We start from the raw sequence: 15,109 nt of genomic DNA on the forward strand, positions 1-15,109 counted from the left end.
CCATCGCAGTCTTTGACTGTTTCCTCTCAGCCCCTTTCTCTGTCTTTCATCCCCTGGTTCATTCCTCCTTCTCTTTCGAGATGCTAATCAAATATTGCCTCCTCTGTGAAGCCACAAAGTCTCCTCCCACAACTTGCTGTATGTCCTTCTCTCTCGGCGTATGTCACATGTGCCCGTGGTCACCAGTGTACTTATCTCCCTTCCCCACTAGACTGACTGTAAGCTCCTTAAGGAGTGGATCTGTGTCCGAGAGCATGACATAAAATAGGCACTTAGGGCTTCCCTGGTGGCGCAGTGGTTGAGAGTCTGCCTGCCGATGCAGGGGACACAGGTTCGTGCCCTGGTCCGGGAGGATCCCACATGCCACAGAGCGGCTGGGCCCGTGAGCCATGGCTGCTGAGCCTGCACGTCCGGAGCCTGTGTTCCACAACGGAAGAGGCCACACCAGTGAGAGGCCCGTGTACTGCAAAAAAAAAAAAAAGAATAGGCACTTAGGAAACGTTGAATTTCACAATCAATTTAAATTTGAATTAAAGTGACTTGAACTTTGCTGTTTCAATGGGACTAGGCATTCTTTGAAGGCAGAGATCTTACCTTCTCTCTTTTTGCTCCCCCATGTTGCTTGCCCCAGGTAGGCAAACAGTAGGTGCTTATTAAGTTTGCAGCAAGATGAGTTTCGTAGGAAACACAGGAGGTGGCTATGGTTGACAATGAAAATTGGTACCAATTAAGATAGCTTAGCAATTCTAAGCTCTTTTAGGCCTAAGCTGATTTTGAACACCAAATGCATCATGATTTTGATAACTGAAGGCAGATGGAGCCGTGTTGGAGCCCTTTGCCTTTGCTCATGATTGAAAGGAAAGATGCAATTCATGTTAGGTACCTAGTCCTGTCTATTCTATATCAGCTCTGCATCTGGAGATGGTGTCAAATTCTTTTCAGGATGGAACTGGTATTGTGTGTGCGTGCGTGTATGTGTGTGTGTGTGTGTGTGTGTGTGTGTGTAAAACAGAGAAAAAGAGAGATAGCAGTCCAGATGCCAACACACCTGGAATCTATTTGTGAGGATCACTGGTTCAGTCCACAGCTTGGACCATTCATTTATTTCTCACTAAGTGAACATCTGGGATTCAGTTTGAGACACCATCAAGTTTGGATGGGATCTCAAAGCCATGGTTGGGATGAGGGACTGCTCGCCCGAGGTGGGAGTGAGAGAGGTGAGCAGGGGCTCTTAAACTATTCTGCAGACTTCAGTTCAAATGCAATAGCCAGAGGGTTGAGAAACCCTTCCCAGGCTGGAAAAGCATTAAAAAAGAAGCGGGGATGGGGTAGGGGGAAGGATAACCAAAGGAGATTCAGTCAGATCAAAGCAATAATGCGATCTGAAAGTACCCCCTTTCTCCTTTTACCCTGTTCCCTCTCCACCCCATAGTGCTAAAAATGTCCAGGTATCTTCCTTTTCTAGGGGGAAAAAAAAAAAAGAAGAAAAAAAAATTGGACGTTGACCAGAAAGGAAATGCTATGAGAAAGTAAAATTCTAATTAGTTATAGATGAGAATTGGTCACAGATAATTACTTGACATTCCTTGGCTCATGCCTGGGAGGGCTTAAAAGATCTTTTTTTTTGTTGCTAGATATGTAGACATATATCTAGATAACTAGATAAACACAGAGAGAAGCTCACCATCATTAACAGATCTTGCAGAGCGCAAGTGTTTAGAACAGAAATGAAAGGGAAATTTGTCATTCACAAGCCAGGAATGTTTGAATCGTTCGCTGTCAGGCCTCTTTTTTCTGTTCTTTCTTTCCTTTTTTTTTTTTTTTTTTTTTACTTCGAACTTTTTCAAAACAAAAGTTCAATGGGTTCAAACAGGATCATTTTAAACAGTACCCTTCCAGAAAATTTGTGCTGACTTGCACCTGCTCTTGGTGACATCTACCGACCAGAGTATTTCTCCTTCAATTTGCATCTGTCATTTTCCTGCCAGTGGGTTGAAGGGGTTGGAGACCCAGATGAAGGGCCTAGAATAATCCAGAGAGAACATGGAGAATCTGTAGTGAGTTGTGCTCATGCCATCCTATTTAGAACCAACTTTGCTGCATTGCTTTGAGGATTTTTAGGGTGGAGGAGAAATCCCATAGCTACCCCAAGTATTTTTCTCTTAATTCCTAGTAGAAATGACTCAACATTAACTCAAGGCTGCTCAAGGCATGCTTAATGTCTTGGAGGAGCATGTTTTTAGAGAACAACACTAACTTCTAAGGAATTCTCAATCCTTCTTCCCTATCCAACACAGCTCTCCCGTATTTATTCCCAGGCAGCACAGGCAAGAGAGAGTTAGCCTTTGGGGGTCTTCTGCCTTTTTTTTTTTTAATGTATTTATTTACTTATTTATGGCTGTGTTGGGTCTTCGTTTCTGCGCATGGGCTTTCTCCAGCTGCGGCAAGCGGGGGCCACTCGTCATCGCGGTGTGCAGGCCTCTCACTATCACGGCCTCTGTTGTTGTGGAGTACAGGCTCCAGACGCGCAGGCTCAGCAACTGTGGCTCACGGGCCCAGTCGCTCCGCGGCATGTGGGATCTTCCCAGACCAGGGCTCGAACCCGTGTCCCCTGCATTGGCAGGCAGATTCTCAACCACTGTGCCACCAGGGAAGCCCCTTGCCTTTTTTTTTTTTTAAGCACCTTTGTTTTACTAATATAGAAACCTCACTCTGATGCCCCACCTGGCGTAGGGACCCTTACCCTTACTCTGGCTTCACTTGGTTCTGAAACTGCCCCTGCTTGCCCCTCACCCTGCTGTACAATTCAGATGGCGTAGGCCTCGGACTCCTTATTCTCAGGACCCTCCTTCAAGCACTGTGGCAAAAGCGTTTAATTTATGCTATTGTGATTGCAACCCTCCTGTAACCTGGTTGCAGCACTCTGGAAGGTCTCTAACAGGCTACTCAGGTTTTAGTAACCAGAAGTGAAGTAGCCAGTACAGGGGTGTTGCGGCAGTTGCGTAGCAACTTTATAGTACTTTAAGTTTTCCACCAATTTAACCATCTTTATCTTCTTTGCTCCTCAGTAATTCCGTGAAGTAGGTATCACTCACTCATTCATTCATCCATTCAACCAACCAACTAAACAACTAGCAAATATTTATTGAGCACCTCTTAGTTGCTAGAAACTATTCTAAGCTCTGAGTCACAGTGAAAAAAAGAGACAAAGACCCTCTTCTCAGGGTACTTCGTCTTAGAATGGATATTCTAATTGAGATCATTATTCCCATTTTCACATGAACAAACCAAGAAAAAGAGAGAGGTTAAACCCTAAAGGACACACAGCTTATTTAGAGCTGGATTTAGAATCTAAGTATCCTAACCAGCTTCCAGAATAAGACTAGAATAAGGATCTTAGGACTCATCTCATCCAACCAACTGATTCTGTTGATACAGAAAACCAAGCCGCAGAGGGGGGCTGTGGTTCACACAGTCACACAGCTTTGGGGCGCAGAGCTAGGACCATAGCCCAGCTTCCCAAGTCCCAGCCCCGGGGCCCTGTCCATGAGTGCATGGACCCTGCAGTGGCCTAAGATACACCGGCTCTGCCATCTTGTCACTGTCACTCTGTCTTAGTCCATTCAGGCTGCAATAACAAAGCACCACAGACCGGGTAGCTTATTAGCAACAGAGATTTGTTTCTTACAGTTCTGGAGGCTGGAAGTCTGAGATCGTGGTCATGCTCTGGTTCTTCCGGGTTGCAGATTGCCAACATCTTGCTGTGTCCTCACATGGTAGAAGGGGCAAGGGATCTCTCTGGAGCCTCTTTTATAAATGCACTAATCCCATTCATGAAGCCTCTACCCTCATATCAGCTCTCCAAGGCCCCACCTCCTAATGCCATCATCTTGGGGATTAGGATCTCAGCATATGAATTTGGGCAAGAGGAGGACACCAACATTGAGACCATAGTGACCTCCCTTACTTCCTTAACCAACAGATCTCATGACTCCTTTTCCTAGGTACTATAAGCACATTCCCTCAACTGCCTTGCCCAGTCTTGCCTTCCACAGACTCTTAGTACCAGACCCGCCATACACTGTCCCCTAACCTCCGCCTTCCCTGTTCTTGCCACAGATGACCTGTCTTTGGCCCTGTCAAAGGCCACTGCCATCACTTGTGCACTGGAATCTCCTCTGTCACCTATTCAGGAGCCTCACTCTAAAAATTTTCCCCTCATCCCCTGCATCATTGATTTACCAGATCAGTCTCATCAGCATAGGAGCATGTTGCAATTTGCCCCATCCTAAAAAATAAAAACAAAACCTTTCTTCACCCCATTTCCCCTGCTGACTATCAACCCATTTTCTATTCCCCTTTATAGCAAAATCCCTCCAAATTATTATTTTCCCTTGACTTTGGTCCTCCCACTCTTTCTTGAACCACTCCAGTTAATAGTTGATGCCTGACTCTGTACCAAGCTGTTCTTTCTAAGTCACCGTGTTGCTCAGTTCAGTGTTGTCCTCATCTTTCTCTACCTCTTGGCTGCATTTGACCAACCAGTCCCTCCCTCCCCTTCTCCCTCCTTGGAGTCCCATTTTCACTTGGCTTCCACAATTCCACCTTCTTCTCTTGCTTCTCCTCCTACCACACTCTACCATTTACTCCTCCCTCTGGTCTCTAATGGATGGTGCAGCCCAGGACTCAGTCCTAAATCCTCTTCCCTTCTTTTCTTCATTTCTCATGGTGGCTGTGGTTCCTGTATTTAAATACCATCTACATCTCCATTTTGGTCTTATCCCTGAAGCCCAGATTTGCATAACCAATCATCTATTGGGTACCTCCACATGGATATTTATGGGCATATCAAATTTAACATGTCCAATCTGGCCCCTCGCCAGACATGCTCTGCCCACAGTCTTCCTCCAGCTCAGGTAACAACAGATCCACACTTTCAGAGGCACATGCCAAAACCTCAGCATCATCCTTCATTCTCCTCTCTCAAGCTTTACCTCCAATCCATCAGCAAATCCTGTCTGCTCCACCTTCAAAATATTTTCATCTTCACACCTCTGCAGCTACCACCTTGGTAGCAGGGTAAAGAGAGTTCCCAGAGAAGGGAGGAGCATGTGCAGAAACCCTGAGGCAGGGGAAGATGCAGGACTGGAGTATCCCTGAAGGAATAAAGGCATGATTCTTGAGTCTGGGGAGTCACCTGCCCTATTGGCCCCATTATGAAATAGGGTTGAAGCGATCGCTATGGGGATCTGAGTTTTGGCCACTGCCAAGCAGTCTGGCTGTCTGGAATGGATCTGGCCAGCTCTAAGGGATATACGTGATTCTGTTAATTGCATGTGTGTTACGTCTTCAGTGTATGTTGTGTGTGTGTCTCTGTGTGTGTGTTCATATGCATGCGTAAGTATGCATTTTTTCCCACTCCAGACATCTTTTCCTGGACTCTGAGCCATCTGTGTACTAATGTAGTTCCATGTCCAATCTACTGGGGGATCCCCAGAAACTCCTGCTCATGACTTGAGTCCTAGATGAAGCAGCCTTTTTTGTTCACAGACCTTTGGGGTTCCTTGTGTTGTTCTAGGCAAACATGACTTAGGCTTTATGGGTTGGTCACCGTGGAACAAGCTTCTCTGCAGAGCCAGGACTCCTGCCCTTCTTGCCCCCACCCTCTTTTCTCCTCCTGAAATCAGGGTCTTCTGGAGACAGGGGTATTTGGGCACATGGCAGCAGCTGGGACAGGGGTCAAAGGCAAGGCAGGCTCAGGCCACCGATGTGCTCTGTTTTATCCCTAACAACCGTGTAATTGTAGGAAAATTGGCCCAATGTGAGGTGCTGGAAAGTTCAAAAAGGGTTGTTTCAGGGTCTTTGTGCCTGTTTTCTTTTCATGCTGGAGTGTTGAGTTGGAGCCCAGCAAGATCCTGGGCAAGCCCCAGAGCTCTCTAGAACTGGACAGATATCTCGGGACAGAGTCACCTACCAGGGCAGGCAGGGGCTGAGAATGCCCTTGGGGAACATCTGAATAAACAGACCTTTTAGGTCTGAGAGGAGAAGAAGGATAAATGCTCTTAAGAGATGGCTCCGGATTCCTGCCCTCTGGCCTGGGGGCAGTGATTTCCTGGGACCCTCAGAGCCTTCGTCAGAAACCAGAGGGGCAGTATCGTTAAACAGGCTTTGAACGGTAAGGCCAAGGAAGCACAGGGTCAGTTTCCTAGTCTGCTTTGACTCAGTTTCTCCAGCTATAAAATGAATAAATACTCTTATTACTGGCCTCCCTCTTAGGATTGTTGGGAGGCCTCCTGGTCAACCAAGCACCAAAGAGTTAAGGAAGCAGAATAGTGAAGCAGTTCAAAGTTCAGGTTTCGTTGTCAAAGAGACTTCTGTCCAAACCTTGTTTATCAGCTGCGTGCCTTTAGACAGGTTTCATAACCTCTCTGAGCCTCAGTTTCCTTGTGTCACATAATGACATTAGCAATGTTGCTTTAAGGATGAGATGAGATAATGCATATAAAGCACTGCCCACAGCAGTTAGCCCACTGTAAGTGCCTTGCATTGATAGAAAGGAAGGAAGGAAGGAAGGAAGAACAAGATCAAAGAGATCCTTATTATTGCTTTGATTCTAAAGCGAGTTGGGTATTATGATAGTTCTCACCAAATATTCAAGTGTCCCTGTAGATGTCCCAGCTTCCTTTGCAGTTAGGTTTGGCCATGTGACTAGTTCTGGCCAGTAGACTGAGAGTAGATATGATATGAGTCATTGTGAGGTCAAGGAAATTAAGAGCTGGTGTGGCTCCTCCCTCCCTCTCATCCCCAACACACTGACCTTGGGGGCCACATGTTCTCTAGGGCAGCGGTCCCCAGCCTTTTTGGCACCAGGGACCGGTTTCGTGGAAGACAGTTTGTCCGCGGATGTGGGGGAGTGGGGAGGATGGTTCAGACGCTAATGCAAACGATGGGGAGCAAAGGGGAGCAGCAGATGAAGCTTCGCTGGCTCACCTGCCACTCACCTCCTGCTGTGCGGCCCGGTTCCTCACAGGCTGTGGACCGGTACTGGTCCACGGCCCGGGGATTGGGGACCCCCGCTCTATGGCATCTTAGAGATAGAGACAAGCCTTTCTGTGAGTGTGGAGTCTGTCCACTGTGTTAACCCAGTGAGATTTCGGAGTTTCTTTGTTACTGCTAATAGCCTTGCTGACCGATACAGTCATCTCTGAAGGAGAAATACATCTCCCCTATTCCTGACCTCCTGGAGCATCTAGGGATGATGATAATGATAATAACAGTGGCTGTAACAGCTACCATTTATCGAGCCTTTGAGAAATACTGCAAAGCCCATCGCAGATGTTAAACTATTCAGGTATCTCAGGAGGTTCATGTTTTGCTATTACATAATAATTGTGTTCCTAAAGTAAACTTTATTTTTTTAAAGGGTTCTCCTAAAAACTTCAGTGAGGAAAAAAACTGCTTAGGGCAAGAGTTTTAGACTATGACAACAAAGTTATTTCTCTTACAGAAATGTCAAAAGTAAAGGGTTTTCATTGCTATTAGGACATTCTGAAGTTACAAACTACAAATAACAGATTTTCAAAACTGACATAAGCCAACCTAAAGGTCATTGAGCAAATGCTGAATTCCATGGAAGACAAGATTCAGGTCAACTTGCTTCCAGACCATCAAAATAAATTGTGGCTTGGTCCAGAAGTGCTAGTAAAAAGGAAGCCCCATTAGATCTCAATAAAGCTGCTACCCTCCCCCGCCCCTGCAAAAAAAAAAAACACTAAAAATACATTATTAAAAAAAAAAAAAGGAAATCCCAATGGCAAAGAACAGCCAATCACCCACTAAAGTGGCCTGTGGGTGTTGAAGCTGGAGGCCAATAGGTTTTCCTCTGATACATGCAGGGATCCTTTCTGATCATGACAGTGGTGTATAAACCAACAACCAGCACAAATTGAGTTCCTTGCTGAACTGATCAGGTTACATCCAATTTGCATTATGAAAATTTGCATAGCAGGAAAAAGCCTGAATCTGACTTGTCTGGCAGATGAGGAAACCAAGAAAATATGAGGCCCTCAGTGGCTACAGTGAGCAACCACGGAAACAACCCCTATTCAAGGTTCTCTGCTTTTTTGACTCTGCTCAGCTCAGAGTTCCCCTGATGTATAGTGACATCTGCATATCCTCCTGAATGAGGGTGCCGTCTCTGAGCTGGGATTCGAGGCCTCTGAGTTTGGTTCTGTCCTTCTCTTGGGGTCTGCCAGGACGTCTTGCGCCTGTCCATCCCTCCACTTGGGGAAGGCCTGGAGCTTCCGCTCTGAATAGCAAAGCCGCTTTGGACCTTGTTGGTGTTTCTGAAAATACCAGTAGACCTGGAAGGTGTCCAGGCTGCCTAGGAAAGTGCCTGGAGAAGGGGATTCACTTGATTTCATTACTAAAGCAAACAGTCCTGGTGACCTTTGGGAATTAGCACATTTTGACTTCCTCCCTCCCTCAGGCCTTCGCTGGGCAGCTGAACATTCCACACCTCCCTGAGAAAGGGGAAGCACTTTGAGTGGGTGCTGGGGCCTCTTGCTGACTAAGCATGCCTCCTTCCGGCCTGGAGGCCTCTCACCCGTCCTGCACCGACTGAGGGGACGAACTGGCTCCATCCTTTCTTGCCTTGCTGCCCAGTAGGTCAGTAGTGAGGCAGGTGAGTCTGGAAGCCGAGTCTTCAAGAAGATTCTGGAGCATGTGGACAGATTCAAGAAACTGGGCCCTCGGGGAGTTCTCTTCACCTGCAAACAGGATGGCTCCCCTCACCCAGCGGAGGAAGGCTATTGCTTTTTCAGGCTCCCCTAATTGGCCATTCCCACCTTATGATTTACTCATGAAATTCAACAGGCCCTCACTGAAGGCCCCCTTGCATGCCTGAAGCTGTGTCCGCTCACAATGGGTCACTGAGTAGATATTAGACCTATTTCCCACTCTCAAGGACCTTCAGAACTTAACAGAAAGACGAGACCCACGTGTGAGGTAGTAAATCGCAACAGTCTGTAATGAGGGCTAAATTAAATACCCTCATTTTCCATGGTAGTTAAGAGTCCAGGTTTGGCATTAGGTGTCTGGGTTCAAGTCCCACCACCATCATTTTGGTTGAGTTTGGCTTTGGGCAAGTGCCTTAACCTTCTTAGGCCTCTGTTTCCTTATTATAGGTTGACCAAGGGTACTAGCCTCAAGCACTTCTGTGGGGAATTAAATGAGCTGGTACGTGTGAAGTGCCTTGTACAGTGCCTGACTCATGGTCTTAGGGTATTACCAGCTACTGCTACTAGTTGTCAAAATATACTTGAGGGACCCCAGTAGTTTAGAAATCCTGAATCTAAACACACCCCCGTCTGCATAATGGTCCTCTCGTCTTTATTTCTTTCAGCACTGATTGGTCATTTTGACTGATCAGTTACCCAAGCTGGAGCCCCTGGGGCCTTCATATGCATTTAATCACAAAACCCTGTTGATTAGACCTCACATCTATGTCCTCCACTCCAATATGACTCTTACCCTTAACTGGGTCCTCACACAGCCACACTGATTACTCAGGAACCCTCTTAACTGCTCACCTTGCTTTTGATTTCACCCTCTTCCAAACAAGCCTTACCACTACTCAAGAGAACTTGTTAAAATCCAAAACGGATTGTCATTTCCTTGCTCAGACTCTTTCTGTGGCTCCCTCTGACTCTCAGTAAACAGCCAAGCCCAAATCCTTGATCATGACCCACAAGGGCCCTCACTGATATGACCCCTGCCTACCTCTAGAGCTTCATCGCTTGTGTTTCTCAAGTCACCCCCAAGTCCCAGCAATGCAGCCCCCTGTACCCCAAGTTCTCCTCAGTCTCCTGGTCCTCCATGACCATGCACATACACCTCTCAAAGTCTAGAACCCTTTGTCCCTATCTCCTGAAGAGTCAAAATTATGCTTAAAAAAACAAAAACCCTCCAAACCACTTTGTTTGGGAAGCCTTCCTTTCCCAGGTCTGGGTTAGCTGCCCCTCCTCTGTGCTCCCACAGTAGCTTTGCTTACAAGATCCTGCTGCAGATTTTTGTTTTCGTGTCTATCTCCTTCACTAGCATCTGACCTTCTTCATCTACATCTTATTCATGCAGGTGCAGGAAGGGACTCTATCTTATTCGTCTTTGTATGTTCATATTGAAAAATGACTAGGAAGATGGATGGATGGATGGATAAATGGACAAATGGGTAGATGGATGGATAGGTGAATGGTTGGATAGAATAGTGGATGGATGGACGGACGGACGGATGGACGGACGGACGGACAGATGGACAGACAGATGGGTAGAGGGTGGATTTATGAATGGATAATGGATAGATAAATGAAGGAATTCAATAAAGTGGCAAAAACCTCTAATTAGGTCTTGCGGTCATCAGTGGTACTGCAGAGACAAGGCTCTCTTTCTTGGAGCTTCACAGTTCAGGCCAAAAAGCAGAATGACCTTGCAACTAGCAGCCAGTGGGTTTTTTTGACCTGGATGCTCCCCATTGTTCCAGCAGGAAGGCTGAGAAGGAGTGTTGATCCTAGAGGGAGAGAGGACACCCAGGTGGGCTTTATCCCATCATTGACCCAGCCTATAGCCTTTCTGCCGACCTCCTCAGGTCTGCCCTCATACGGGTCCCATTCCGTCCTTCTCTTCATCCGGGCATCATGGATTTATTTCCAGCTTGAGCTATGGCAGGTTTCCGCCTCTGATTCCAGGGTGAAAGAGCAGCAGATGGCATGAGTACGGAGGATGCCTTGACCAATAGCCGCTGTGTGCGGCCCAGCGCTTACCCGTTCCTCTGTCAGGAGAATAGCACGTTTCACTCTGTTCATTTTCCTGTTCAGGAGCTGCTCTTAGAGCAGCCACGTGAGAAGTTCACCTTATGCAGCTTGGAGCCTTTCTTAGCTCTTCGAGGAAGACCTTTCAGGCCGACTTGGTTCACTAAATAAACACAAATAAATCCTGGAATGGAATGAACTAGAAATGAAATGTCCTGTCGAGCTCCTCTTGATACAGAGAACCAGCATGCGGCCCGCCCAAGCCGAAGTGGAAAGACCCTGAGGCTTTTGGGAGAAGAGCCCAGCTCAGCCACCCTGGAATCCTCATTCAGGGTTTATGAAGCAGCAGGCAGCACACAACTGACTAAATTTGGTTGTGTTTTTATTTTTGTCCAGCCACAAATACCGGCAAAGAACTGAAAACGATTCCTTCCCTTCCTGGAGCCTCGGAGCCAAGCTGGTTTTATTTTTAGCTTCAACTCTGGTTTTGAGCTTTTAGGACACTCAATACCCTCCCCACTGCGGGCAGCGGTGGGCCGATTTCAGGACGTTTGCCTAAACTGGAGCGTTGGTTATCTGAGTGTAACTCTCACCAGGCTTTGTGCAGCTGTGGCAATAGAGGGTGGTTCCGGACAGACCCACCTAGAGACCCACTTCTACTCTTGGGGACTCCAAGAGCATCCTTTTCAGGGAGGGAAATGTACTCAGGGTGGATGGTTGTCTGGGCTGGGGCAGTGGAGGTGGCCACCCTGGATGAAAGGAAGCAGAGGCAAAGAGAAGACTAGGGAGGGGAGAAGAGAAGGGGAAGGCAGCTGTCACAGATTGAAAGCCTTCGAGGAACACAGTGGTTCAGAACCAGGCTCTGGAGGCAGACCCCCTGGGTCTACATCCTGCCTCCGCCACTTCCTGTCACAGTGGCCTTGCAGAATGGGCTCAACCGCTCCAGGCTTCGCTGGCTTTATCTGTGAGATGCGGGTAATTTTGACACCAGCCTCTGAGCTGCGCTGCCTGAGATCCTACCCCTCTAGCACGTGGCGTAGCGCCTGACACTCGTTTGTGCCGCAACTTATTTCAGTTATTATTGCCATGCTCTCATTGCCGTGCTAGACACGTATGCATACAGTGTGTCATTAAAACTTACTGTAACTCACTGAGTAGGGTTATTAGGCAGATGGAAAACAGAGGCTCAAGGAGCTAGGTGACTTCCCCGAGGTTCCATGGCGAGAGCATGATAGAGCCAGACCTGAACCCAGCGTGACCAACCCCAAAGTCATAGCACCACGCCTTCTCTGGGACCAGTGCTTCCCCGTGTTAGAAAGGGACTTATCACTGGCTCTGTGAGAGCTGCTCCAGACAAGGAGCTAGACTCCCCCTCCTCTCCTCTGGGCTCCCCCCTTTCTTCCCACTTTGGTGACAGGAACACACAAAGAGCAGGTACTGGGAGTGATCAAAAGAGCACTGGTCAAATCCATACAGACAGAAAATAGAATGGTGGCTGCCAGGGATGAGGGGAGGGGCCCTGGGGTGGTGTTGTTTAATGGGTACACCATTTCAGATTTGCAAGATGAAACAGCTCTGGACATCTGTTGCACAGCAGCGAGAATATACTGAACACTACAGACCTGGACACTTAAAAATGGTGAAGATCGTCAATTTTATGTTAGGGCTTTCGTTTTAACCACAGTTAAACAAACGAAAACAACACAAAAAAGAGCACAGGGAGTCAGGTCGCCGTTTCGGTGGGGCAGGGAATTTGAGCTTATCTTGTCCAACTTGCCAGCCTTTTCTCAGGCTTCCTTCCAGTCAGGAGTGTCACCAACAGCTCCGCCGGTCCACCCCTGCCCCACACCACGTGGACCCCTTCAGGGCTGAGCTGCACACTTCTGACTGGAGGTGGTGAATGCTCCTGTCACACGCTCTGCCCTTTCAAACTTCCTTCTAGTCCCCTGTCCTCTGGAGTTTTTGTCCTTTAACCTGGAACGAAAAGGGGAAAATAGCAATCCCCCCGCCCCCCAGGGGATCATGTCTGCATGATGTGGTGGAGGACGTGCGGGCTTTGGGGACAGAAGCCGGGAAGAAGCTCACCTTTTCTTCTCTTCAGTTCGCTTAGCTCTAAGATGGGATAATACATTTTTTCCACGTAGCCAAATATGCACAGTTTAAGCGGAGAAGTTCAGCCAGGCTGTAAACTGCTCTTTTGCACGAGGAGATTCTGAGGATTCTGGGGACAGGAGATTTGGGGACACTGGTTTGGGCTTCCCTGATTAGGCTGCGTAAAGATGCTTGGGCAGAGAGGCCTGGGAATGAGCACGGGGCAGGCTCTCCCTCTTGGCCTCACACTCCCAGGAGAGCAGGCTTCATGGAGACCACAGCGACTTACGGTCCCTCGGAACCTCAGGTGGCCTTCTTTTCTGTGGGCATCAGCATGGGCCGTTCTCAGGAGAGAGTCTGGCTCTGTTGCCACCACCCAACGTGGGACACCCCTCCTGGGCTGAGTTTTAACCTCTGGGTCTACACACCTAGACCGTGATCCCTGACCCAGGGCCGACTTTGCCATTAGGCACGGCGGGGACAGCACCCAGGGCTGACAGTACTTTTTAGGGACCCATGAAAATGGTTTAATTTCTTTTAAAATTAGAGGAAAGGAATGAGTGTTCAGGTCAAAGTAAATGTTATATAATATTAATATATTTGTTTTTATACCAACACAGTTATAAAATACAATATTTAATTTTTTTAAATAGGGGAAGGGGCCCACAAAGGCAAAAATGCCCAGGGTCCACGGCAGTCATAATGCAGCCCAGCTCTGGTCTGAAAAGCCAGGCTGGCAGGGATTCCATTTGGCCCTTTAACCCCTGGTGATCTGCCTCACCCTCTTCTCTGTTCCTAGAATGACTGCTATCTGTCCCACCTCTCCTCACCACTTAGGATCTGGAATGTTCTCTCTGGTATTTTGTTTATTTTTAGGGACCCATTTCACATGCCCATTCCATCACTTGGCAATAGCTAGCTACCACAGGCACATGTTGAGAAAAGTTCAAAAGCCTGTCTGAGGTTCGTGGGAAAGAATATCATGGTCCGCTAGTGATGCCCCTCCGAGGCTCGTGAAGGGGGGTGTGGCAGCAAGCATGTTGTGTTCCTGCTTCCGACTGACCTTTGCCTTTTTATCCCCAACTTGACTCCCAGCTCCGCAAGTTCAGAGTATGCCTTATACGTGCTGAGCATCCCACGTTGAAAGATCTAGAAGTCTCTTAATACCTGTTGATCGATTGACCAAAGGGGTGTGTGTAAATACTCTTGATCCCGTTTCATGTCCCCTTGACATCTTTTCATTCTTTCTTCCCCCTTCAGGCGCCTGAACAAGAATAAACTCCAGGTCCTCCCGGAACTGCTTTTCCAGAGTAACCCGAAGCTCACCAGACTGTGAGTAGAATGGAGTTTTGTTCCCTACCTGGTGTCTTGTCCGGCTTTGCTGATGCCGAGGATGCGGTTGCCTTAGCGTGGGGAGCCCTGAGCCGTGTGGACCTGGGCAGTGAGTCCGCGCACGTGGGCGCTTGGGGCCAGGCTTCAGCGTGCTGGGTCCTCACACTCCCCTCCAGACTGCCTTTCGTGCATCCGTCCTTCCCAGATCATCTGCTTAAGTGGCCTGTGAGGGCTGTGGACCTGTGGTAGTGCATCTCTCCTTTGCAAGGAGGGAGGAAACTCTTCCTTTTAACTTGGGTCTGAATTAACCTCAGGGAAATGCCCTGAGGGTAGGCTTGGAGGTGAATTGATTCACACAAGACTGCCAGTGGTCTCGGAGGAGGGCAGTGGTTTGGGTTAAGCATTTCAACCTCACCTCCTTGCTGGCTAGAAGGATTCCTGCCCTTTGCCTGCTTCCTACCGCTGCTAGTCCGGGAACCCTGGGTCTGGAGATCTGTGCTTTTGTGGGAAAAGAAAGAAACACTTTGAATTTTGCTTTATCTTCAGAATGGTCCAGGGTATAATGGCGGGTGGGGGGAGACTTGCAGATTCTCTGTGTATTTATTCAGCGTGAGAGTTTGGATACTGAAGAGCTGGAGATGCACGTCGCGATGGAGATTGTGATTCGTAGATTGGGGTTATTAGGCGAGTGCTAATTACTGACGGTGAACAACTCCATGACTTTGAACCTGAAAGTCCTACCGGCAGTAACTAGTGTACATTATGGGGTGAATTGGTTGCCCAAGGCTTGACTTTCTGGCTGGAGCAACAAGTGTCCGACTGCTTAGCAGTCAGGCAGTGAGATGTACGGCCTGGCTGGGAGGACTCTGACCTTACCGGGG

The 15,109-nt window shown here is 47.9% G+C and overlaps 1 protein-coding gene across 1 annotated transcript in view; it reads left to right on the forward strand.

Moving 5' to 3' along the window:
• Positions 1-15,109, forward strand: part of SLIT3 (slit guidance ligand 3) — a 621,296-nt gene that overhangs the window by 90,479 nt on the left and 515,708 nt on the right. Inside the window, exon 4 of the mRNA XM_060094956.1 lies at positions 14,157-14,228. Coding sequence (XP_059950939.1) covers positions 14,157-14,228 — 72 coding nt within the window. The remainder of the gene's footprint in view (positions 1-14,156; positions 14,229-15,109) is intronic.

This window comes from Mesoplodon densirostris, chromosome 3 (assembly GCF_025265405.1).
Source record: "Mesoplodon densirostris isolate mMesDen1 chromosome 3, mMesDen1 primary haplotype, whole genome shotgun sequence".
Classification (NCBI taxonomy): domain Eukaryota; kingdom Metazoa; phylum Chordata; class Mammalia; order Artiodactyla; family Ziphiidae; genus Mesoplodon; species Mesoplodon densirostris.